Raw genomic sequence first — 25,548 nt, forward strand, 5'->3', positions numbered from 1 at the left:
CGTGCACTTCTCCTTCGAAGGGGAGCGAAGGAGCCAACCGTCCAAATACAGGAATATATTGATGCCCATACGATGGAGCCACTTTGTAAGGGGGGTGAGAACCCGAGTAAAGACTTGAGCTGTAGGAGGCCGAAGCATAGAGCTCAAACTGATAGACTCTGTTTAGGAAAAAGAACCTGAGGTACTTCCTGGAGTCCAGATGGATGGGGATATGGAAGTATGCATCCTGCATATCGATGGTAATCATCCAATCCGCCTGGCAAATAGACGACAGGACTGTCTGGTTCGTTTCCAACCTGAATTTTGTCTTCTGGACGAAGAAATTCTAGGCACTGATGTCTAGGACAGATCTCCAATCTCCCGATGACTTGGGGACTACAAAAAGACGGTTGTAGAATCCTTCTGTTCTGACGTCCTCGACCACCTCTACTGCTCTCTTCCTAAGGAGGGATGACACTTCATCCAAGAAGGGCGAATACTTCTCCACGCCTACTGATCAGGTAGGCAGTCAATACAATGGGAGTACTATACTGACTAAAGGTGGCTTCTACCTGAAAGGGATGGAGTAGCCCTCCCTCAGGACTTTCACGATCCATTGTTCTGCTCCCTTTGAACACCAAAGCTCCCATTTCTCCGTCTCTCAAAAAAGGATATTGTGTGGAATCTCGATCTTACTGGAACACGGAGGACAGATTCTTCACTTCTGCGAGGAAGGCTTGGAGGAGGACTTCTTAACAGTACAGTATGTGCTGAGAAACGGCTTTGACTTTGACCAGGTCTAAGGGAGAGATACATTTTGGGCCTCTGTTTTGCTAAAAAAAGAAAGGGTTGAGGCTGGAGAGGAGAATATTAATTGATTACTTGGCACCAAAGGCGTCCAGTTGACTGGGCAGAGGTCTTGTGTAGACTTCTTTTGGAGTCCAAAGCGATCTCATTCATGGTGGACTGGGGAAAAAGATGATGGCAGTCTAGAGGAGAGAAGAGAAGAGCTGACTTCTGTGTCAGAGTAACCCCCGCGGTGGTAAACGAACACCAAAGCTCCCACTTCTTAAGAACCCCCACGGTGAAAAACAAAACAAGCGAAATACAGAGATAGCAGCCAACTCCTAGGAGCTGTCTCTGATGCCCTTGTCCGTGCACAACAGGACACTAAGCCAGTCCACAACACAATCTTCTGGTAAAGAACAGCCTTGAATAAGAGCTCCCACTGACCAATCTAAAAAACTCACTACCTCAAAAATCTTAAAAATGTTCTTGAGGTGATCACGCTCCATCGCTTCTGGTAAAGAAGAAACACCACCTTTGCCAAAAATGAAAAGGCCGCCCATCGACGAGAACACCACCTTCCGTCCATGATGAGTTAATGAGCCCAGAGAAGTACCCTGGAAGGAGGCAGCAACTCCCAAAGAAGGAGCTTCTCCTGTGGCAAATGATAAATACCTCCTGTGAGACAGTCGGGAGGGAGGAAAACTAAAAGAGGCCTTCCTACCTCTCTTTTCTCTGAGAGTCAACCCTCAATTTCGTTCAGGGTCTTCCTCGAGGAGGATGAAAGCACCATCTTAAGGAGCCTGCAGAGTCAACAGGCTGGTTGCTCATCAAGAAGGCGGAAGCGGGTGAAACTGGGGTTGCTGGAGTGAAAAAGTCAGGGAAGCTTAGCCGCAAATACCACAGCAGGGCTGCATAACCTGAGGGAGCAGTGTCCTGATCTAAGTTGTCATCTTCTTGAGCAGTCCACAAATGTCAGCAAGCCGACGCTGGATGGGCACCAACGACGTATCAAAAACTGAGGACGCAGGAGGACCTGAAGCAGGCAGCTGACAAGGAGGATCCGAGCGCATGGAGGCTGGCGCTGAGTGCTTGGAAGCTGGCGCTGAAAAGAAGGGGGTTGGCGCCGGGCACTCGAGAGCTGAGACTGGGCGAATGGGCGCTCGTAAGAAAACTGATGCCTGGACAGCAATGGGCGCTATGAGAAGATGAAGAGCGCTTGCAAGGCGAGTGCTCATGCTCTAATGAAGGGCGCTCTGGAGAAAAATGCTCTGGACCGTCCATGTTACTGCAAGAAGGCTGAGGGCTGCGAGAAGGTTCTCTGAACCTTTTGCAGGGCAGCTGAGAAGAGTGGTCTGCATCTGTTGTATGCCTTTTCAATGGCCAAGACTCGTCCGCAAAACACCACTGGCGCCTCGTCAGGACTGGACGCCTCTGAACTAGAGGACAGACAACGCACTTCTGTACTGACGCCTTTCCAATGGCTGTCTGTCACAACCTAGGAAGCAACAACAGGTTTGACTGAGGGGACGACTACCCGTACATAGACCCCACCAACCTCCCTTGGACTTCCAGTATGCCTCCTCCCATGTTTAGGGGAGTATGGCAGGGACCTTTGTCTACAAGAGTCGGTGGGATAGGCAGCCACCTCCTCCACCTAGCACTTCTATCATTCACTTTGTCCATTAGGACCTTCACGGTTGCCCCTTATTGGGCCATGGTATTCACTATTAGATCATATGTCAGGTCAATTCTTGATTCAGGACTGGCAACAGGATTGGGGTCGGAAGCATGGGAACCAGGCATAGGAGTAGGTGGTACATCTGCATGCACTGTGTATTCCTCACAGTTCATGCTCTTCCTTTTTCGGCTGAATTCACCAGTGAGGGATAGCATCAGCTCAGTCTTCAAGAGTTGACTACACTCCTAATGTCGTACGTGGTACAGTTGGATGACTGGGAATGGGAGACACAATAGGCATAGGAGAAGAGATAACAGGAATGTTAACATCACTAGGAGACTTACGAAAAGAATCCTGACTAGCTAAAATCTTGCTATCGGCCCTAGAAGCCATTTCCTCTTCCTGTCTCTTTCTACTTTGGCTAATGTGACTTTAAAACTCTCAATTTCTTGCTGTCCCAGTCTTTACACTAAAACTCTCAATTTCTTGTCTTCCCAGTCTCTACTCTCATTACAGGTCAAATCTACAGAACACACTTGCCCCCTACAGTCAGTACAAAGGGTATGTGAGTCATAAGATGCCTTATTCAACCTCGTATTGCAGCCTTTGCTGCAATAACAAATACTAGCTGAACTTGAGTCTGACATGCTGCTATGCAAACAAGTCAACTAGTCTAAAAAGTCTTAATCAGTGAAAAGTCTCCAACTGTGAAAATTTCTTAATTCTGAAAAAATTGGTCTCAAAAAGAAAAACCTAACACTAACTAATCATGCTGAAGGCCACCAAAGGTAAAAATACTTCACCAATTGGAAAAACATCAACTGGAAAATGATCAAAATTCCAAAACAAGCTGACTTTTTACAACCAATGTTAGTCATAAGCCGGCAGAAACAAATTGAAGTTCTTTGCTATGTTGTTCCTCTTGTTCCCCAAAAGTGGGCGGGGCTAGTCACCTATACAAAACAAAAGAAACGCTACTGCGAATTTCAAAATTTAAGCTGCTGTGCGAGTTGAAACTATAGCTACGTAATTACTTGGTAAGTTACTTATATGAAACTACTGTTTTCAACCTAAACTTTACATTAAGTGTTATATTACTTATCTGCTCAGCTATTTACAAATACTGTACATCAAAAGCATTTTTGTGCAGGTACAAGGTGAGGCAGCAACTTTTTTTTTTTTTTTCTGCAGCAACATCCAGTAAACTGTGTCTGATACTCTATTGCATTATACAAGTTTTACATGTTTTCATACATTAAACTTGAATTGTACAGTACTAATGACTTTTGACTTTATAACATGTAAATGCTTCAGTAGGTAGTGTAGTCATCATCTCTGTTTTCACTTACACAGTAAGTAAAAAATCTTAATATTGCTTTTTAAGTATTTCAATAGCTTTCACTTTAGCATCTCCTTCTTACAATAATAGCATTTTAACCAATTGTATGTTTTTTTGTACTTGTTCCTTGATATTTTATTTGGAATATGAACCTGTAATCCAAACTCGCTGGCAAATTAGTATTTTTTCCAGAATATCCAAAAGCACAGATTAAAAGGGTTCGCACTACTGAGGTTTAATCTTATTTCATCTCTGAGGATGATTTCAAAATGTTACCCTGGTCCCAATTCTATGATATCAATTTGGAATTTATTCTCAACAACAGCATCATATGTTACAAAACTACACTGTTATTACAGCAACAAGAAAATGAACATAAAAAGAAATTTTAGAGTTACTCATGTGTAGCGTAACTAAGATGCAGATGTTCTTACGCAGTGCCTCAAAATTTTACAAAGGAAAAAGAAAAAGAGCCTTTTAATAAACTACTCTATTTAGAACAACTACCTTATTCTGTAATACAAACATCTGGAACAACATAAATATACAGCATACCTCATTCAAGACAAACACTTCATAATGCTGTGGTTATGTATTTAGGAACTTGAGAATTTGCAGACAATTTAATTTTTCTCTCATCTTTTGACATTACTGATGGCCCAGCATTTTCTTCAGTCAGTTTCACAGAATTTCTGAAATTCACAACTTTAGAGAGTCCATCATATACAACTAAAGAATCATTGTTCAGGAACCTTCTAACTTTCCCATGCAAACACCACCAAATCATGACTAGACCAAGAATTAATTGTATCTGAATGACAATACCACCTATAATAAGCAACACCAATGTATTTCTTTGTAAATTTTCTGTTGTTGTTTGATTTGCCAAATGGTCACTTAACTTGTCCAGCAGGACTGTCTGGCTCTCTTTTAAACCATGCACTTCATCTAAACAGACACTCAATGATTCACTTTTATTATCTGAGGCTGTAGCCCTCCCTGAATAATTCTGAGGTCTTATGAATGTAGCAGCAGATACTATGCTTGGAGACTTACTAGTTGTTACTTTAAGAGTCTCCTCTGTCTGCAAGGAAATTCCCAAAACAGACGAAACGTATTCTAGCACTCCATTAGGTAATTCATCATTGGTCGATAATTGTCTTTCTCCTGGGTGTAGAGAAAATTTACTTGAATTATGGCTTTCCTTGCCAAATTCTGAACCAGGGCTTGAGCCGAATGGATGGGTTGAAATTTCCACCACTTGCTCAGCTGGTAAAGTTTTTGCAACTGTATCAGAATGTATTTTTGTACTACTGTAAGAAGATGCATAATTTTCCACTTTTAAGGTACCTGGTGTTCCAACCTTATATATCAGAGAAGTTTTTGCAAATAAATCAAAAATCTTACCAGCAAAAGATTTCAAATATCCAAGATAACCTTCCCTGGTATAAAATCCTTTAAGAAATATCTGAGAAGATTTTGTTACCGACTGGGTACTGGGAAACAATTCTGTTGAGAAACTAGATGTCACCTTGGAAGATTTATTTACTAACTCGGTGTTTGGGAATGTCACAGCCGAGAGACTGGGTGATGCAGTCAGAGTTGATATTTTTCCCAAAGTTTCTGTAGGAAAAACTGACAAAAATTTTGCCTCAGAAAAGTGTGTCTTGATCAACTGTTTTTCTAATAGACTACTGAAACCTGATGAATCTGGATCAACATCAAAATGAAGCACACTTCCAACAATTGTGGCAATCCTTTGATTAACTGAAGCAGTTAAAGTTGAAGTAAAAGCTGTAAATATATTTTTACAGGATTTGAAGTAAAGTTTAAATATGAAGGATTATCATAATCCGACATGTCTGACAACTTTCCTTGCCCCATTGGATCCATGTTTTCCATTCCTATTAGGTGAGTTTCCTCTGCAGCTGTAGGGACTGCTAATATAGAGTTTGCCAGCATCGTAGAATGAGAAAATGTCAAAAGAAATGACGTTGGATATAATTTGCTTTCAGAAATTTCAAAAAATTCAGATGACATGTTAGACTTTGCATCTGCATCCTTGACTGTAGGAACAGCAATGTTAATCATGCGGTCTGTATTTTCTTCTCCAGATTTGAAAAGCTCAGGCATGACTGAAGGCTCTGAATGTGGAGTCTGCCATGAAAGTAAAGACACATGGTTGGTTACTGCCTTATACTTCACTCTACTATAGTTACTTCTGTCTGCTTCGAAGGATCCAAGATCTGTTGTAATGGTATAATTTTTACTGATTAAATATGGAAAAGGTTTGCTTTCTTCAAAGCTTGAAGATGAAGTTATGGCTGGGAAATTCTCCTGAATGATGGTCCTAGAAATAAAGAATAACAAATATTGTTAGATATGTTCCTACTGGTAACGATAGGCAATACTGAATTATAAGTAAAATTAACATACTTTGATGGTTGTACTTCATGAAGATTTGGTCCTTTCCCATCAGTAGATGACAGGTAGCTTTCTCTTGAAACTAATTTCACTGCATCAATATTGTGTGTTTCACTTACAAAAGCTGGTGATGACTTTAGGAAATGGCCAATAATACCCACTTCTTGTTCCCCTACACCTTCATCTGACAGAAAGTGAAAATAAGATTTGAATGTATATTCAGTCATCATCAATATCAAAATGATTAATGTTATAGCAGTGAGAAGAAAAAACATGCTATTACATTATGAAAATTTTGCTGGTGAAGTGTTGAAAATTTGCTGTACATTTGCTTTAAGGAAATTACTGTTACTTGTAAATGTATCTTGTGGAAACAATGCCAAGCACTCACAACTTGAGCATATTTTCTCTAACATCAACTTTACGTATTTTCAAAATTACAGGAAATAAATTTAAAATAATGTATACTTGATATTTTCTGTATAACATCACTTATTTTACTTTTATTCTACTGCCCAAATTGGACAAGGTTAGCCAAGAAATAAATCATCAACTAAAGAGATCAGTTGTCAGTCTTCTCCATGAGAAACCCTAGATTTGGCAGGCCCTAATTACATGATCTCACATCTTTTCATGAAGGAAATTGAGAACAAAACCATCACACTTGATACTCAGGGGATGTTAGCAGAAACCAGGAATGAATTTGATCCTCACTTAAATATCTAAATACTGGAAGATTCCATGACTGCAGTAGGCAAACTCTTCCACATTTTAGTTGTAGCAAAGATAAAACTCCTAGCAAATTGAGTAGTATTAAACCTGATGCTAGAAAATGTCACATTGTTTGCAGAAGCAGCCTGCCTAGTGTTACAAGCAAAAACAGCTAACTTAGGTAAAAACGAATGCAGAGGATTTTGTCATTATAGTACATTTTATGCAGGAAACATAAAACATAATGAACTCACTTTACATCTATGGCACAGGTCAACAATATAAGTTGGCAAAATAAACTTGGCTGATGACATAACTCTACCCAAGTGTTCAAAATTAGAGTCAGCACCCAAAGACCACACTGGAGAACAATTTTTTTTTCTCTTTTTTTTTTTTTTAGGTGATAGGCGAGACGGGTGCAAGGAGAATGAGGGCAGTTAGCTAGCTAACCATGGTAGGGAATAGTTCAGAAAGTTAAGTACTGGTAAGAGTAATGTACAGTACAGTGTGGTTTGGCCACAATTTTATTTAGATAAAGGTACAATTTTTCTTACAATGGCCTTATATTAACATATTACAAAAATGATTTTGCACTATATTGACACAGTGAATTTTACAGATTATATATATTACATTTTATTTCTTAACAGTATAATTCTACTCAGATAAAGTTGCAATTTTTCTTATTTTAACCTTAATATGTGTTTTAATAATGATTCTGCAATATATCTGCATAGCAAATCATAAATTTATATATTTTTCACGAGACATTTCCTAGTAGTATAATGGTTGAGGTTCATCATGATGAATACTGTATACGAAGATACTCTTCTCCTCCATCTACGGTCTGTGTTGTTTGGGCATTATGTACTCCAAAAAGGGAAGAAGAGGAGGTAAAACACTTAGATATAACAGCTTCATCCTGAAGCACTCCTTAAGATTTCCAGACAATACCAACTTACTGAGAAGCATTGGAAGCAATATTATGTATCTGCTGTCAAAAGTTATGTATCTGCTCTCAAAAGTCAAAGTCTTATCAAAAGTTACACCTAAAATCTGAAGGTCACTGACATTTAAAACCATACCGTTTTAAATATAAGTCACGATGCACAGTTAACGCATTCAGGAATGGCTAACTATATACTGATTTGAATTTTAGATTGGTTAAGTTTCATGCCCTAAAGCATACTCCACCAATGAATATGTGCCAGATCTCTATTAAAGGATTTTGCAACTAGTACAAAGAAGGAACAGCAGCTAGAAGAGTAGCATAATTTGTGTGCACAATTAGTTTGTTCCCCAGACCTTGCCACATGTTACTAGTATCAATAATAAATAGCATAGGTCCAAGAGGAATGTCTGAAGTGACGTTACTAAAACTACTACACTGGCCATCAACATAGGCCCTCTTGAATTCTGCCTATCAAAAATTTATTTAAAATACTAATAAAAGATCCACCAATTTCCTATAATCTTAAGCTTGTATATAACTACCTCAAGATTCACAGGTCAAAGGCTAGACCAAAATCTAGACCAACCATGTGTGCTTCTGCACCCTCATCAAGAGTACTCTGTACGACTGTGCATATGGACAACAGTATATCACAAGTATCACAACCACCATGTGTTGTTTCTGGGAAGATACAACATTCAATTTTGCATGTTTTATAATTACCACTTATATGAATTGGGGTTAAGAAACACCTAATTTTGCCACAGGAGAAGGCAACTGGTTAATTGAAGAATTAGATTCTTAGGAACATGTACTTGGACTACACTCTAAACTAAGGAAAGGCTAAGTAGGTTCCTCTAACAATTTCTGTAAAGCACCAACCTTTACTTTGCTGTTAATTCCAAAAGCTTCCCGTACGTTTTGAGAATTTGTGGTCTCAAATCCAGTAATTTATCCAGCTGGTAACTGGACAAGGTAACTTGTACTTGAAGAGAATTGTGATAAGAAGATTTCCATAGAGTCCTTCTTAGGAATCAAGGGGGAAAGCAGGTTGAGTGTTAAAAGTAAGAGTTGGGTAGTGTTGTTGCAGCTTGTAAATCAAAGCAAGGATTCAGTTGTTTTTCGCGATCAGAAGAGACACGAACTATGTCATCGGTTATCTGTTTTTTTACTTAACAGCTTTAACTTTACTATGGCTCCTATAGAAATTCACATGGCAGCAAGGACACGATGGTATTACAGAATACTAGAAGAACCACTAAAAGAAAAGGACTAATATATGCAAAACAAAATTAATTTATAATGTTAGCAAACATAAAATTGAGGAAAAATGATAATAGGATCTTTAAGGGAATGAGGCAAGACACGTAATTTTAAATTTGATAATATACGAAGTGTAAATTCTCAGTTTCCCCTAAAGTAAAAATTTACTTACAGTTTCTAATTATGAGGCAGGCATTGTGCAGCTCATCAACATTCTTGTTTATCTGGTAATGATAGCCTTGGTTATAAGAACCAGTACCTTTAAATATCCCCAAAAAACTGACTCTCTTTAACAGGTTTCTTGGGTGTTGCTCACCAAGAGTTGTAAAAAAAAAAAAAAAAAAAAAAAGTGATATTTGTAATAAATACATCTGCATATGACAATGGTGTGATATCTCATCTGAGGCGTGAATAACCACCAAATGTACAATTACGTAATCTCTCCCATATCCAAAGTAATACATCCAAGGGCGTGCCAGATAATGGAAATTTCTGATTATTATTATTATTATTATTATTATTATTATTATTATTATTATTATAAAAAAAACTATGGATGTAAAATGGCAACTTCATATCCGTATTCCCTCTACATGTACTAAATGTGCTTATAAACAACAAAGAATACATTGTACAGTACTGTACACAAAATAAAACCAAACTGTGAAGTATTCTCTCTCTCTCTCTCTCTCTCTCTGATATATGCCAGAACTGCTTATATGGGCGAAACTTGAAAAATATTTTTATTCAAAAATAAATAACCCAAAGAGAAGGAGAGAGTCGAACAAATACACAGCAACATGATACATGTGTATACTACACATGCAAACATACACATATACATATACATGTTGATTTTATACGGAACAAGTAGCTACCATTTAGTACTGAATTTTGGTTTTTCCACATTAACATTTCATGAGAGAGAGAGAGAGAGAGAGAGAGAGAGAGAGAGAGAGAGAATATCATGCAGTTTTGGAGTGGATACAGAGTAAAGAGACAGGAATAGGTGTGAGAAATCCTAAACTTTTTTAGAGTGCCGTATTCTGACCTAACCAGACCTTACCTTCCTAACCTAACGGGTGGGGGGGGGGGGGTTACATAACACTAAATATCCCTGCCTCCCTACACTGCATACTATCCACAGTAACAAGTGAACACAGAGCAAACAAGATCTAAATGCTCCCTAATCGGTTTATCATATCTAGCACTCGTATTGGTTATGGCTCAACGAAAAGTAAACAAGAACTTAATGCAACACCTAGTCTTTTTATTCGTGTTGTATGAACAGGCAATATCTTCGAACAATTTGCACTTCTGTAATTGTATTAAATTAATCTCTCTCTCTCTCTCTCTCTTATAAGATATCCATATATATGTGATTTATATATTTGGGTTTATCAGTAAACATATTTCAATACCCAGTTACCAAAAGTTTCAACCAATGATATATGAAGGCCTGAGTTGATCTATGATGTTTTTTGGATGAGTAAGGATTCATGAATTTTCATTGGCATGACATCCATAACAGCATGTGCACACTGTAGTTTACCTCAACATCTCGCACATGAATACAAATACACGCACACACACATGGTGTATGTATAAACATGCTGGTGATATTACAGTAGGCTAAAAATTTACCTCATCTTGAAGACCTATACCATTAATGATAATCCAAGCATTCCTGCTAAGTAATAACGAAATTTTACCATAAATTTTACCATATGAGCTATGCTCCTTTCTACCACCAATAAACCCTAGTTCTGGCCTAATGGGTTTGCAGTGGGGTAAACCAGCATTTCTGATGGAAATGAATATCAAATTCATATGCAAACAAATTAACATGTTATCATAAAAACAATATCCCACCTTGCCTATTTGTCATCTTGATGTGATGTAAAACTCTGTAACAACTTCACAGTTGTAAAAAAAAAACTTCACAGTTGTAAAAAAAAAAAAGAAACATCATGCAACAACATATGTACATATGCTAAAAACCAAAGATAATACTGTTGATGGTAATCCAACAGAAACACTTAGCGGAACACTGTGTTTTGCACCAGCCCCTCAAGGATGAATGTAAATACATAAAATAAGGCAAATTTATCAAATGAACTCGGTGCATATTTCAAATTACTTCACCTGTCCTGCATTAGGCTATATATATGTGCCCTTTTCCTTATTGTCCCATCAAAATATTTTTTTAAATTCTATTAAGGAGTGGTTTCTCAGTGCGATTTCCTGTAAAATTACCAGCTTAATAATTAATATAAAGGTATTTCTAAATATTAGCTCTGCACAGACTGTATGGAGTGGTTCTTTGAATATGAGAGACATTGGAGAGCCATATGTTCAAGAAGGGGTAATTCTAAGCCGGCTGTCCGCGGTGAGCTAGACTATGGCAATTGATGTTTTCTTATGTTATTTTACTTGCTTTAAGAATTTAAAAGTAATATTTTGTCGGTCGCTCTTAACTATCCTGTAATTGACCTTTAAAAGATTACACTACGACAGAATGAATCTAGAAAAAGCCGCATTCCACGACAAGGCCTCCCCTCGCCTCCCATTTAATACGGCAAAATTGTAACCAGTAAACACCCTAAAAATACCAACCTAACATACCGTGAGGGTTTACTAGTTTACAATTTTGCCGTGTTAGCCTGGAGGGTGGTGGCCTGCGCCGCAGAATGCCGGCTTAGACCTACCCGGCGTTAGGTAATTCGGGTCGCAGGTCTTCAAAGGTCAATAAAATCTCATGTTACGGTTTAGTACTAAACAGCTGGCCAGTTATAAAAAATGAGCAAGGCCAAAAGTTTATTACTCTCCACACCTGGGTTAAATTCGTGATTAGTTGTAGCCAAGTAAAATAACATGCTCTCCTGAAACGTCAATTGCCATAGTTCAGCTCACTGTTTCGTGGAAATACAACAATAAATTGCCCCAAACCTTTTCCCAAGTTAGAATTACCTAAAGGCTATTCTGAAAGGCTAAGGAAAATCTATTATAAAAGGAACCATAATAAACTAATGTATTCTATAGAAAATGTCAACTATAACCTTGGCCCTAGTAGGCCTAAACTAATGTACCTTAGCCTAACTAACCCGCCCCCAGAACCCCAGTGAAGGGAAACTCCACTGTCTACCAAAAGTTCCCCTATAACACTGTGCACGAGCAATGGTAAAAATATAATCAGTTCTGAAGTTAATTACAGGTTAATTACAGTCAAGTGACAAAATATAATGGTAAATTCTTGATAAGCAACCAGAATACTATAGAAAGAGTCAATTTCCAAGGTGATACCCGACGCAGAGCCAATACTTAGCTCTACCAATAAAAATATGGTAAGAGAAGCAAAACACTGTGGAGCCACACAATGACCAAAGAACACCATGGACAAGCAAGCCTAGGGTAGCCAAAGTAGCCTGCATATAGGCCTGTGCCCATGCACTTGCTACTAAGAAAATCACACTGTCATATTTCAGCAAGGACAATAATTCCCAAGCCATTAACCAAAACAAGACTAGTTTGACACTTACTCTTTCACAGAAATGACAACAATAAAAACACAGCCTAACTAATAAGATATTCGGGGTTCAGTAAAAGCAAAAATCGGAATTCAGTACTTACCAAAGCTAAAGCAAGGTTGGTACATCCAAAATCCCATAAACAGTATACAAAACATCGTGATCTGTCCGGTTGAAGTCTTCTGATACACTTAAAAGGATGGTCGAACAAGGAATGGAAGCCGCGATACCTCGTCCTTATAAAATTTTGATGACTACAAGTCTCGGTTGCCAACTACTCCTTCCGAGTGTGCTGATTTGACGGCCATCTTTGACTTTGATCCCAACAGCGACCCCGTGCATTTCCATCACTAATGTGAGTAGTGTGTTCTCTTCATTTTCATATTATTTATACAATTTATTTTATTAAGCAACTTCATAAATGCTAATACGTCAATATTAGCTAGCATGCAGAGATGAAATATTCAACGAGGTTCCCAAAAAATTTCCAGCAATACGTTGGTTCGTCACATACCAGCATACTTGTAGCTAAGGCATAATATATAGTAAATTGCGTATGTATATTTGGTAAAGCCGTAAAGGAAAAGTGACTTGTAGGTTTGCGTGCAAACCATCCATATTATTTAGGTCTATCATAATAAATGTGGAACCAGTTAAGGTGGATATTTAAAAAAATCATGTTTTTATTTACAAGGTAGTTTGTCTCATTTAAATTCTTAGGGAACTACCCTGTGCTAAGCGAGATGCTGTTTATTTCAACTAAAAGTAACATGTGATTGTATTTTGATTTTTTTGCATTGAAGAGTGTTGCGTTCATATATGATACACGTTGGACAAACGTTATAGAAACTTTGAGGAGAGCTGTACCTAGTGACTGTATAGGTAGCCCATACTATGGCTGTAGGCTACTCAACTCTACATCCTTGATTAATTTATCATCACGCCAATGTTTTCCAGATTTGTAGTGTCCTATTAGTTTTAAGAGGTCTAAATCTCGAATGATTCTATATTTACTATACTTATTTCAACGATGTTTGTTTTGATAGTTTATTGATTTCATCACGCGTTTTGCAAAAATACTTTCCATAAGCGAGATCTGAAAGACATCTATTTTCTCCCAATCCAAACCTCCACAGTACTGTACAGAATATCAATATTTTTTTTTATTTAAATAACTAATTTATTGACAGATCATTTCCTTTCACTTTCCAGTAGGATTATTTTTCTTCATTTCCATAATACGAGGGTAAGTCAAAAAGTTCCAGGAAAAATTCAATATACTCTTTATTTAAGGAAATTCATACATCATTTTCCACATATCTACCATCTAACTCTATACACTTTTCAAGGCGCTGTTTCCACCTCTGCAACCCTTCTTTGTAGAAATTTGGGGGCCTTTTATTAAACCATGTTGAAAACTGCATGTTTAGCAGCATCAAAGATTCAAACCGGACTCCTCTTAAGTGTTCCTTGAGTTTTGGGAACAGGAAAAAATCTGAAGGAGCAAGATCAGGCTATAAGGAGGATGTGGAAGAGTTTCCCACCTAAATTTCCGTAGGACTTCTCTTGCAACCCCTTGATGAATGTTGGAGCGTTATCATGATGGAACAAAAATTCTGCGGTGCAACTTTCCTCGACGTTTTTTAGCCAATGCAGTCTTCCAGTTTTTGCAAAAACACCTTTGTAGTAGTTCCCGGTGATTGTTTTTGTCCTTCTGGCGAAATCAATCAAAATCACTCCTTTGGGAGTCCCAAAACACTATTTGCCATAACCTTCTGGGCGAATCTCGCCACTTTGAACTTCACTGGTGCAGCTGAACCCTCTTGGTAACCATTGCTTTGATTTGAATTTTTACTTTCTGGGTCATGATGATGGATCAAGTTTCATCTCAGTGTTTAATCCGGTCAAAAAACTCTGATTCATTTGATTCAATCTTCGTTAAAACTGCAGAAAAGTTCAGCTCTTTGATGCAGTTGGTCTTCGCTTTATAACGCTTTTGGGACCCAACGATGCTGAAAGTTTATTTCAAACCAAGATTTTCATTTAAAATTGAAAAAATGCGGAACCATGGAGATCCCCAGTTTCATTAGCTATCACATCGATAGTAATCCGACGATCTTCATCCACTAGATTCTGCACCAAAGTAGCCACAATTCTTTTTCATTTTTGCAGTCGATGGTCTTCCTTCTTGGAGTTGGCTTTGAGGTCCTCCCGACCATCCTTAAATCGCTTTATCCAATAATAAACAATCTGATTTAGATGGAGAAGAAGTCTCCATAAACTTGTTGCAAAAGCTTTCAATAATTTTTCCAGTTTTCCAATCAAGCAGTCGTGAACTTTATGTTAGCTCTCATCTCAAAAAATTTTATTTTCCATGGGTTCAAGAAGTTACTTTTCTGAAGCAGATGTTAACACCACGGTGGCAAGAGGATGACTTAGGTAACAAGTCTATATGGATCACTAAGCATCACAGATAATTGTTTACACCAGTATTTGGGTTTTTCATTCCAATGTAAATACATCATTCAACAATTTTTCCTGGAACTTTTTGACTTACCCATATCATTAACAACCAGGGTTCTCTCTGATGGTTTGCTTATTGCTCTAGAATGTGGCATTTTTCTTTTTTTTTTTTTTTTGCCTAGATCTCTTACTTCATTCTTCAGTCTACCAGCTATGGTTCTGGAGCTTAGAACCCTCCAAAGTTCTAGTATCAAGGACCCCAGCTTTTTCTCCAGTTAAATTCTGCTTACTGGCTGTAGCCTACACCTTCCTACATAATTACTCTTTTTATTTTCTTTTTCTTCCACAATGATCTGACACCATTTATGATGAGTGTATATAGAAATGTTATGGAACTTAAGATTTAAGCCAAAGGCCAAGCTCTGGGACCTATGAGGTCATTCAACACTGAAAGAGAAATTGAGTAATAAAACTTTAAAGGTATAATAGGCGGAAAACGTCGCAGTTGAACTGTGAAACAATTGTCAAGAGAGTGGAAAGTAAGATTGAAGAAAGACAATACAAATGGAAATACAGTAAAAGAATGAAAGGGATTGCAGCTAGGGACCGAAGGGTCACTGCAAAGAACCTTAAATAAAGGCTAAAGTGCACCGTGTGAAGTGCACTACCATGACTATGTATAACCAAACACCATTACTACACCTACTTACACACACAAAGAATTCTACGTAATGAATTCTTTGAAATTATCAGTAAAGCTGTTGCTCACATCGTTTTCCTTAATGTTCAGATTCGGGAATTTCTCTAGTGACAGCAATAATGTCTGGCCAGTGCTAAGAATAAAGGTGGCTGCTACTGTTTCATGGACAATGTTGAATGGTGGAAACAGTAATATGTGTAGGGTAAATGTTACCAATTAAACTCCCTCTAATCTGATTTCAGTAGCTGAAGAATCCAAGGTGATATGGTGAAAATGGTTCACTTACTAAAGAGCTTGAATCAGAAGTGCCATAAATCTATATAAATAAAGACATACAGGATTACAGCAACTGCAACAGCAGACGCTCAAACAAAGTACTTTATGAATACAGTGACCTTACTTGTAACCTACTGTATATCTATGAGCTTCTGGTCCTCAAGATATCTTCACATTACAATAACACCATCAGGAGTCACATAAGTATTAATAAGATGGCATATTAAAGATGAAAAATAAAATGCAGAAGTACATCGTAAAATGTGACAATTGCGATTCTTCTTATGTAAGAACAGAACAGGCAGGAACTTGGACAACCACACAAAGAAAAATATGAAAACAAATGGCATGCATGATGTTTCAGCAGATTACAGTTAAGATGAAAATCACAGTATGAAAACTGATGACTGTCAAGTAATGTTAGCAACAATAGCATAGAAAAATGAAAGGCTGTGAGGGGACTGGGTCTTCCTATGTGAGAAAGGGAAGAAAGTTTTGGGAAGTGAAGTTGCTCAATGCTGCCAATCACTAACACTCACTGCTTTCTCTTGAGGTTTGAGGACTGTATCAGAAGTTTCATTAGATTCATCTCTCCCTCTGAACATATCTACTGATGACCAGTATAGGTGATTGTATAGCAGGGTCACCTCAAAAAGAGAAAACATGCCTTCTCAATCTTCAAAACATTGCCAAAGTCCATGGATTGCAAAGACCATTTATTTTGGAAAAGTTCCTAAGGAACATCTCCATCACTAAATAAAACATTGGACAGTGTCCCATGGTAGAACAAGATTGTAGCAATTACATGGGAAAGAGTTGGGGGAAGGGAAGTGTGATGTACTTTGACCAAGTTATCTGACAATGCTGAGGGACTCTAACAGAACAGTATTTTTCTCTGAAAATTACAACCAAGATACACGCTGTCTACTCTGATCCCAGAGGAGACCTTTTATTCAAGCAACTTCCTGTCCTAACCATCAATCATTTCTGCAAACGAAAAGGGAGGGCTAAAGATCATGGATGGCACCTGTTGCTGAGAAAGTCACAGCCCTCCTGACCAGACAATTGACTATCACTGTGAAGTGGAAATGTTGTAGACTAAGGAAGAGAAACTGATACTAAGAAAAATTATGGCTCTCCTATTAACCAGGCTCCGGTGTCCAGTGAAAAGCAAATCACGTATGTAAATTACCACAAAATGAGGATAATAAAAAACCTCGTATTTCCACATATTGAAGTATTTTCTTTTACTGTAAAGTTGTTTTAATCTTGACACCAGGTCTTATGAAACATCCACGCACAGGAAATAAAAAATATAGTACGTGAAATTTTCAACTCTCGTTTTATAAATAACAATACTTTTAGCCAAATTATCTTAACATATTACAGAATTATAACCAAGAATGAGAAGAATCAAACTCATCTAAATAGATGCTGAACATGTTTATGTACATAGAAAATTTCATATCATCACCATCATCATGAAAATCTTAAAAGGAAAAAATATTAAAGCTATACTCCTGAATAAACTCACTTGATCTATGTACTACTGAAAGCAGTCAATTGTTTTTATATTTAAAGATCCACAAAATCTCTGAAAATGTTTATTAGCTTTTGAAGGGACAACTTCCCACCCTCTTTCAGAACATAAAACTGACCAGTTGTATACCCTATGAGAGGAATGGAAATTGTCCCTCTGAAACCTGAATAAACACTGTCTACAGCTTCCTGGGTTTTTGGACATGGGATATATGTTCCGTTACTTAATAGCTTTTACTTATAACACTTAATATCTGTAACAGCATTAATGCAGTAAATACAGTAAACAAAAAGGGTATTACAGCAAACAGATTAATTATAGTCAACAAGTGGCTAGAATTAGGAATGCTAGTTGTATCAAGGCTTGGCCAGCAGATTCAGAGCTAGCTTTATTATTGACATAATGAAGAGAGTTTGACACTTGGATACTGTTACTAACAAGGAAATATTGCTTTTATGACTCAAACAGGTTTTAAATATACACACAATAATTATATACATGCCCACATTTGAGTCCAAGATATTCCCAGGATCACCAGTCATAAATAAGGATGTTGTCTCACTATGTAAACACCTTCTGGACCCCCAGCTATGTAACAACATACCTCACTTTTCATGAGACTATGTGAGGCACCAAGATTTGAAGGGCTTGGAGGAGGGCATAATGGGTTTATATGAAAAATTTGTTTCATAACTCCATTAATCATATATTTGCCTGAAATTCAATTTGGGCTGAGAGATTGGGTTTTTGTATAAAGTCTGAAACAAATGATGGGGACCTTCACTTTCCTTCCAGCAGCCACTGTCAATGCCTCTGCTTCAGAATCTTCAGACGTCAGGTCAGCATAGAAGTTGCTTTTACCACTGGTCATAGTTTAATGCTAGCCCGCAGATGATGTCACAGTCAACTGATTTGACTCAGTCCTCTCCAACTACCCTGTCATCACCCCAACTATGCTGCTGACCACAGCACTGCTCTCTATACAAAGTACCAACTCCTCACCTGACCTGCCAGAGACTTCAGCGGGTTATGTCTCCAGACTGCTCTATTCAACAGGCAAAAGGAGGAAATAAGCCACATAAGAACACTGTCTTCTTTGGCTATGACAAGTGATCTTGGCAAAGCAGAACATGCAAGGGTATGACAGTCAGGGCACTCTGTTCTGTTGCCTTTAAGTATACCCTGCTATTTTATTCTATTTCGTGTGCATATACTTGATGATGCCAGTCTATTACTTTTTATTAGACATTTCTCATGAATGGGAGGACTTACACTTGTTAGGACTGGCAGTCCATGTACTGTATCATCTCTGAGGGAAAAAGTTAGATATCATCGTCATCTTCACCTCTTACTCATGGCACCATCAAGAGATGCTGAACAACTAGGTTATTACCTACTTTTGTCATGTTGATAGTATGTGTACTTTCCTTTACAAATCTAAAAGACTTTACCTGATACAAGCATCTCAGCCTCCCACCTGAATAGTGATTCAGGCATATGTATGATTAACATGGTTGTAATGAAAGAAATTACATTTTTATAGCACAAAATTTTATTTTTTTATATAAAGCTCTGTTAGTCATATTGTGAATGCCAGCATACTAGCCTTTTAAATCTCACAGTCTAACAGTTTGCAAAAAATGGGAAGCAGGTCACTTATGATGCACCTAAAGATCCAGCATTAAGAAACTAACTTTTTTCTTACTGGCAGAAAAACACTGCTGAACCCAGGAACATTCATGACACAAGTATAGGCACACATATGATTCAAGAGTTTGTATGAAAGTACAGTGCAAGGTTTTTTATCTGCATGAACACTAAATAATGCTTTATAGTAACTATTTAACATACAGCCTTACTCATGGAAGCTGAATTACCAAGTGATAAGGATACTCTGGAATTCTAACCTCACCAAAAAATGTATTCTAAAACTTTCAATTAACAATGACAAATCCAATTACATTTATGGAAACATATCTACACACAATACATAGATAAAAAATGATTTTGACCTTGAACAGACAACCACATGGGTAATTAAGACAGAAAGAATCTGGCCCCCACCAAGGATAAGTCTCCTAAATCACAACTGAGTAAAATTTACCAACTCATCAGTAAGGATTCTGTTCACATCAAGATTTAGAAATGAAATCTTTCCTATTACCTCACTAAATAGACAAACAGCAACAGCAATTTTAAAAGATGGTCATGATTAGGCATTAAAAATAAAAGTCAGACACAGTAGACAAAACTATGTGCCTGAAGAAAAAGGATTTACAGTCACAACCTTTCTCTAACTACTTTGGTCAAGTCATAACCAGTCTTCCTTTGACTTTTAGACTTCAATAATTTATATTAGCTGATAACAGTCCCTTGAGACAGTAGCAAAAAAAAAAAAAAAAAAAAAAAAAAAAAGAACTCTCTCTAAACATTTGTTTCTAGTCTACAAGACGATGGTTATGATGATGATGATGATGACAATAATGATGGTAAAATAATAATAATGACAATAAGCAAAAGACTTAATAATTAACAATATTCCAGCTATTCATACATAAAATTTCTCTATCTGACAACTAAGATGGCAGTGTTAAATGTCTATTAATTTAAGACCCTGATATACACCTACATTTATTATCACATTTTTGTAAATACATTCTATCAGGAGTATATTAAAAATCTCCATTTTTCTCGACTGCTGTAAAATTTCCATCTACATATGTAGAAAGGCAATCCAATGTCCATAATTCCATGTTCCTACCATACGTAGCAACCACAACACCTACAAAAATATTGAGAAAACTGACAACTCATAATCATTAATATGCACGCTTCATCTACATTCTAATATAACTACAATATATATTACAGAATAAATGTGTCTTGTGTATACTCTGCAGTAGGAAACACACTTCTAACATTCTGATCTGCAAAGTACCACCAATATCAGTAGTCCTTTGGCTGAGAATATATCATAAGCCAAAACTTCTACCAGTGTTTTATTACAAAATGCATAGCAGGGTGATTATACTTTCTATCACTGTCCTTTAACTTTAATTTTTTTCAGCAACCTAGTAGACAAGATTTCCTTCATTCACATACACACAAAAAAAAAAGACAAAAAGTGATCTGGTGTTATTCTAAAACTTCTAAAAAATGTGTCTCAATTTAAATGTAAAATTATTATCTAATATCTAATATATACAAAACTTTGCATCTGCGACGACAAAATTACAGATCTACGCAAAGTTAAATTTTATTTACAAACATAGCCTTATATAATGGATATAAAATGTAACTTCCATTTCAGTAAAGAGTAATCAATATGAACCCACAATCATAATCACAAAAAATATAACTTTCAGGATAAATTATGTCAAGATGCTACATATAACCCCAACTTTTCATTACTGTATTATCAAAGCACTATCAACTTCAGAGGAATTTTTAGTCAAATTCCCCATGAAATGGCATGACCAAATCAACAAACAACAGGAAAGATTATGAAAAATGTACAATGAAATTACAGCTTAGTACAGGAAAAGATCTAAAACAAATTCTCCAAGTGAATACAATACATTATCTTAAACTGCTATATGTTCCTAATCATGTCTCTTCTATAAATGTAAATGCAAAATGTAAACTTTTATCCTTCTGCACCAAAATGACTAGACCACTGGTTCACAGCTGATAATATTGTTATTAAAAAGGATACATTTCTGACTGGGAACTATCTACAGTTATGAAACAACAGTTTGTTCAATTAAATTTATTATCAGATTGACTAGTCATTCATTAGTCATTAATTCAAAATGAAAAATATCAGTGCGTAATTAGTCAATAAACAGTCTTCCATATTAGGAACAAATTGCCCAGTTTAGTTTAATGCTTTCTTTTAGCTGCAGTAATTATATCATTAGTGAATGTGTAAAAAGTATACAGAATACTACATCAGACTAACTCTTGGTCAGATGTATAATTTTCTTCAAAGGCTAATCAGAGCATAATAAGTTTTGCTGGAATCTTGCCTCAACTTAATTACTATATTGCTTGGTGATTCCAAGAGATAGTGAAAAAAAAAACAACAACTTCTGTAAGGCTTACTAAATAATCAACAGCATACCTATCCCATATGAAATGACAGTGACATATGAGAGTTGGGGTGGTAAATATTGACCTTATGGATATTATGCACCATCCAGAACTCAGACAAGGTCTAGGTTACCTTCATGAGTCATACTTAAGTTGGGACTAATGGCGAGTAAGGCTGGCCTTTGGCTAGGCAAGGGCTAGCTTAAATTTGCAGCTTATTGCCTGTAAACTAGAGATGCTACACACAGGAAAAATGATAGAGATCCCCATTTCATTTTATATGCCAAAAAAAGCCACAAAAAAAAAAAAGACTTATTTATTTACTATATATTTGTTTAGCATGATCAACCAGTAACATTTTTGAACACATACGGTTTTCCTTAAAGATTTGATCCTCAAAAAAACAGAGAACTGGAACAAGGTAAGTTAAAGATAGATGGTTAGAAACTCCGTGGAATGGATGAAAAGTACTAAAAACAAAGTGATCGGGGATGAAAGGATGCTACAAAGAATCTTTGGTTCCATCTACCATGTGTTATGCAACGCACACTCTAAGTGGTCCCTCTATATGGGACAAATATATTTAAAAATAAATGGAAACTCTTATTGCAACAATAAAATTTGTTAAATGCAACACGGCATTATTCTCTACATGGCAAAAAAAAAACTAATATAAAAAAGTGATATTAGTGCTTCAAGCATATAAAAGGCCACAAAAATAACTAGACTGACTAGCTACATAACGCTACAAATAAATTTTACTACAGCCAATAGTAAATTTGTAGTTGTTAGTAAATGGAAGTTAAAAAATAAATTTCAGGTCACTGTCAATCAATTAAAGCCATGTAATTCCTTTTTAGGAAACCAAATTACCCTGTTAACTGAAAAAGGTAAAATAATGAAAAAGTAAATTTGCCAATAACAGGTAAATACACATGTACAGTACAGTATAATAATATGAATGTCATTCCCAATGAATGCACAAGATCCTTTCTTTTGGAGCACATTTGTAACCCAATCTCTTATAGCACCTACCTACACAAGTCTTTAAACTTGGGGTATTGTTGAGGTGTTAATTGTCAATTAAATGCTTGTGTACCTGACACTACATTATACTATGGAATGAGGATAGTAACTCTTCTTGATTATACCATTAAACAGTAATTGTCATAGAATAAAATTGAGAAAGTATGTAAAGATCTCATGGCAATTGTTTACAAAAAGTTAGCAGTAAGTAAAGATCTCATGGTAATTGTTTACAAAAAGTTAGCCGACTCCAATATTTACAAGGCAGAATGCTTACATTCCTTAGGGGAATCTTTCTGTGCAAAAGGACTTTTTATTTATTAAACATAATTAACAAAAGAAAGATTCATCATACCATCATCACATACCTTAACATTACAGTGGAAGTCTCTAAATATTTGAAAAACTCAGCACTACTTTGTTCATCCCAGAAAATTCAAGTTTAACTTCCTTCTGTTCTTTTCATAAGGTCCTCACAAACAAGTACTGACCCCAGATTACAGCTCCACTATCATGTCTTTCACTTGTCATCTGCTTTTCTTGGTCCCACGCCACTTAGCTGTCTAACCTAATCCACTCTGGCCTTTTTCAGAGCTCCAAACCCTTTCAAAGCAAATCCTTAAGGCCAGGTGTACGACATTAAGGAGAGCGCCAACGCCATAAGGCCCCATTACAAAGTAAATGGCTTTCTACCTTATAATTGAAGGGATTTGCTTCAAACTTTTACCACTTACTGTACAAGTAATAATGAACATTCTCGTACAGGGAATTTTAGAAATTCGACCTCTAAGTTCATTTGTTTTGCAGTTGAAAAAAATCATGATGTCACTTTTAAAAATTAATAGTAAAATTAAAAGTTGTGCAGAAAAGCAATTTTCCCAATGACAAAATAAAGATATATATAGTTATACTACACTCTGTAAAAGTTTCATTGAATTTGATTCAGTCTTCTTGGAGAAATAAGCATTTATTTTGAAAAAAGTAAGTTTTGAGAAAACAGCAAAAGAAAAATACTGTACTTTTTGGATTTTCAAAGATCCTGAGATTCTGGACATCTAGAGCAAGTTATCCTTGTATCATTATACTGTAACACGTTTTCTCTGACACGTCCCGTAGAGAATGAGATATTTTATTGGGTGACAACTATTTTTTTTATAAGTTGTGTTCGCACTTGATTTACATGGTTTTTTACAATCTGTCGTTCACAGTGCCATACAAGCCATAAACAAAATTGTCCATGAACCAATCTAAACGTTTTATTTAGCAATAACATTTCTAGATATGTTTATTTATGCATAAAACAGTCCAAAAGTGTATACCTTACTTAATCCTATCCCTGAATTTTTTAGTGTAGTCACTTGTTTCATCCTCAAGGAGTTACCCTCCATGGTCTACCAGAGCTCCATGGTTGACTAAAATGTCAATGAATTCTCTTATAGCTGGTCTCCTGGCCAGGTATTGTGTCATAGTGATAAAAACTGTACCACTTTCCCAAATCTTTACATCGAGGCTGTATACCCAGGTTCTTCCATTGACAAAACCTGCTTAGAAGAAGTGATTAATGTGCATGCATAGTCTGCGACAGTGCCAACAAAACAGACCTGATGCGGAGACCAAGAACCATTACTCTCTTTGGTCAACACAGTGAAGTTTATTATTACCAGCGCTCAAAAAATAAAAATTTTTCTCCAATTTCATTAGCAAGGATCATGGAAACATCAAAAATGGCAAGATAAGTCCTTGATATTGAGTTCCAGTTAAAATTTTAGTTTTAAACTTTTGGAATTAATAATTAATTTGTGTGAAAACCCGGAACCCGGCATTTCTTGCCATCAATGGTTAGCGTTTGCGCATCGTTGATTGCTAGTTCGTAAAGCACAAAATGTTTTAATTTGTCATTCTAACTAAATGTTTTAACTAAAAGAAATGTTTCACAACGTATTATTAATAAACCTACAATAATTTAGGCAATACGTGAGAATAATTTAGACTAGATTAATTGATATTGTCTGTAGCCTATAACCTAGGATTACATATCCTTAACCTTTTAAACACTGTAGTGGGGTATATTTTACCCCACAAAAAATGCATTTTTTACTTTTTTTTTCTCCTACTAAAAAGCCTATGCCTCAAGAGGGCTGGTGTTCCCGGTAGCTTCATGTTTATGAATGGTCTAGTGAATGGCAGTTTCGTTCACTTTGCGTGCCCATGGTGCCTCAGCAACCCCCACCTCTCAAGGTCCCTCAAAGCTGCCATAGCTGGAGTTTGTGACCTCCCTTCACATAGCTCTGCAGCTGCTTCAGGGCACCCTGTATTGGCAGACAGCAAAGCACCCATGGTGCAGTGTGCAAAGTGTCCCAGAAAAGAGGGCCGAAAATCAAGGCACAGATGCAACAACTGTGGCCATCCTCTGTCCCCACCACATACTGTATATCCAGTCTGTGTGGACTGCATTGACCAATGAAGGTAAGACCTTTGTTTACCTTCTGTAAGTTTCCATTAATAGCAGTTAATGCACATAATAATGTGAAAGAGAAAAAAATAATTTTGTTACATTTACCCTTATATTTTAATGGTAAAAGATGGTAAAAAGAATTTTGCTTGTCTCAGACTCATGTCATTCTACTCACAGAACATACAGCTATTAAATATGGGCCTATATAATTCACAAATAACTGACAAAAATTAAATAATAATTATAATAAAAGTAGTGTTTTTTTTTACCAGTAAAATAAAGCACATTTTTCAACGTTCTCCCAAACTGGCTATAATGGACAATAAGGATTGTG

The 25,548-nt window shown here is 36.7% G+C and overlaps 1 protein-coding gene across 1 annotated transcript; it reads right to left on the bottom strand.

The window, feature by feature from the left end:
- Positions 1-4,260: 4,260 nt before the first annotated feature.
- LOC136834367 (uncharacterized) lies at positions 4,261-13,102 on the bottom strand. Its single transcript, XM_067096904.1, has 3 exons — positions 12,766-13,102; positions 6,222-6,393; positions 4,261-6,135 (listed from the first exon to the last, which is right to left on the bottom strand). The coding sequence occupies exons 1-3, from the start codon at positions 12,818-12,820 to the stop codon at positions 5,562-5,564; spliced, it is 801 nt and encodes a 266-aa protein (XP_066953005.1). The 5' UTR covers positions 12,821-13,102; the 3' UTR covers positions 4,261-5,561.
- Positions 13,103-25,548: the final 12,446 nt, after the last annotated feature.

The sequence above is a fragment of the Macrobrachium rosenbergii genome, chromosome 53, assembly GCF_040412425.1.
Source record: "Macrobrachium rosenbergii isolate ZJJX-2024 chromosome 53, ASM4041242v1, whole genome shotgun sequence".
NCBI classification, from domain to species: domain Eukaryota; kingdom Metazoa; phylum Arthropoda; class Malacostraca; order Decapoda; family Palaemonidae; genus Macrobrachium; species Macrobrachium rosenbergii.

What these genes read in the sequence shown, in the direction of transcription:
- LOC136834367 (XM_067096904.1), bottom strand. Translation starts at nt 12,820, where the DNA reads ATGTTTTGTATACTGTTTATGGGATTTTGGATGTACCAACCTTGCTTT. An exon ending in CCAACCTTGCTTTAGCTTTG is followed by an intron (nt 6,394 to 12,765) that starts GTAAGTACTGAA and finishes ACTTTCTGTCAG; the next exon opens with ATGAAGGTGTAGGGGAACAA. An exon ending in CATGAAGTACAACCATCAAA is followed by an intron (nt 6,136 to 6,221) that starts GTATGTTAATTT and finishes CTTTATTTCTAG; the next exon opens with GACCATCATTCAGGAGAATT.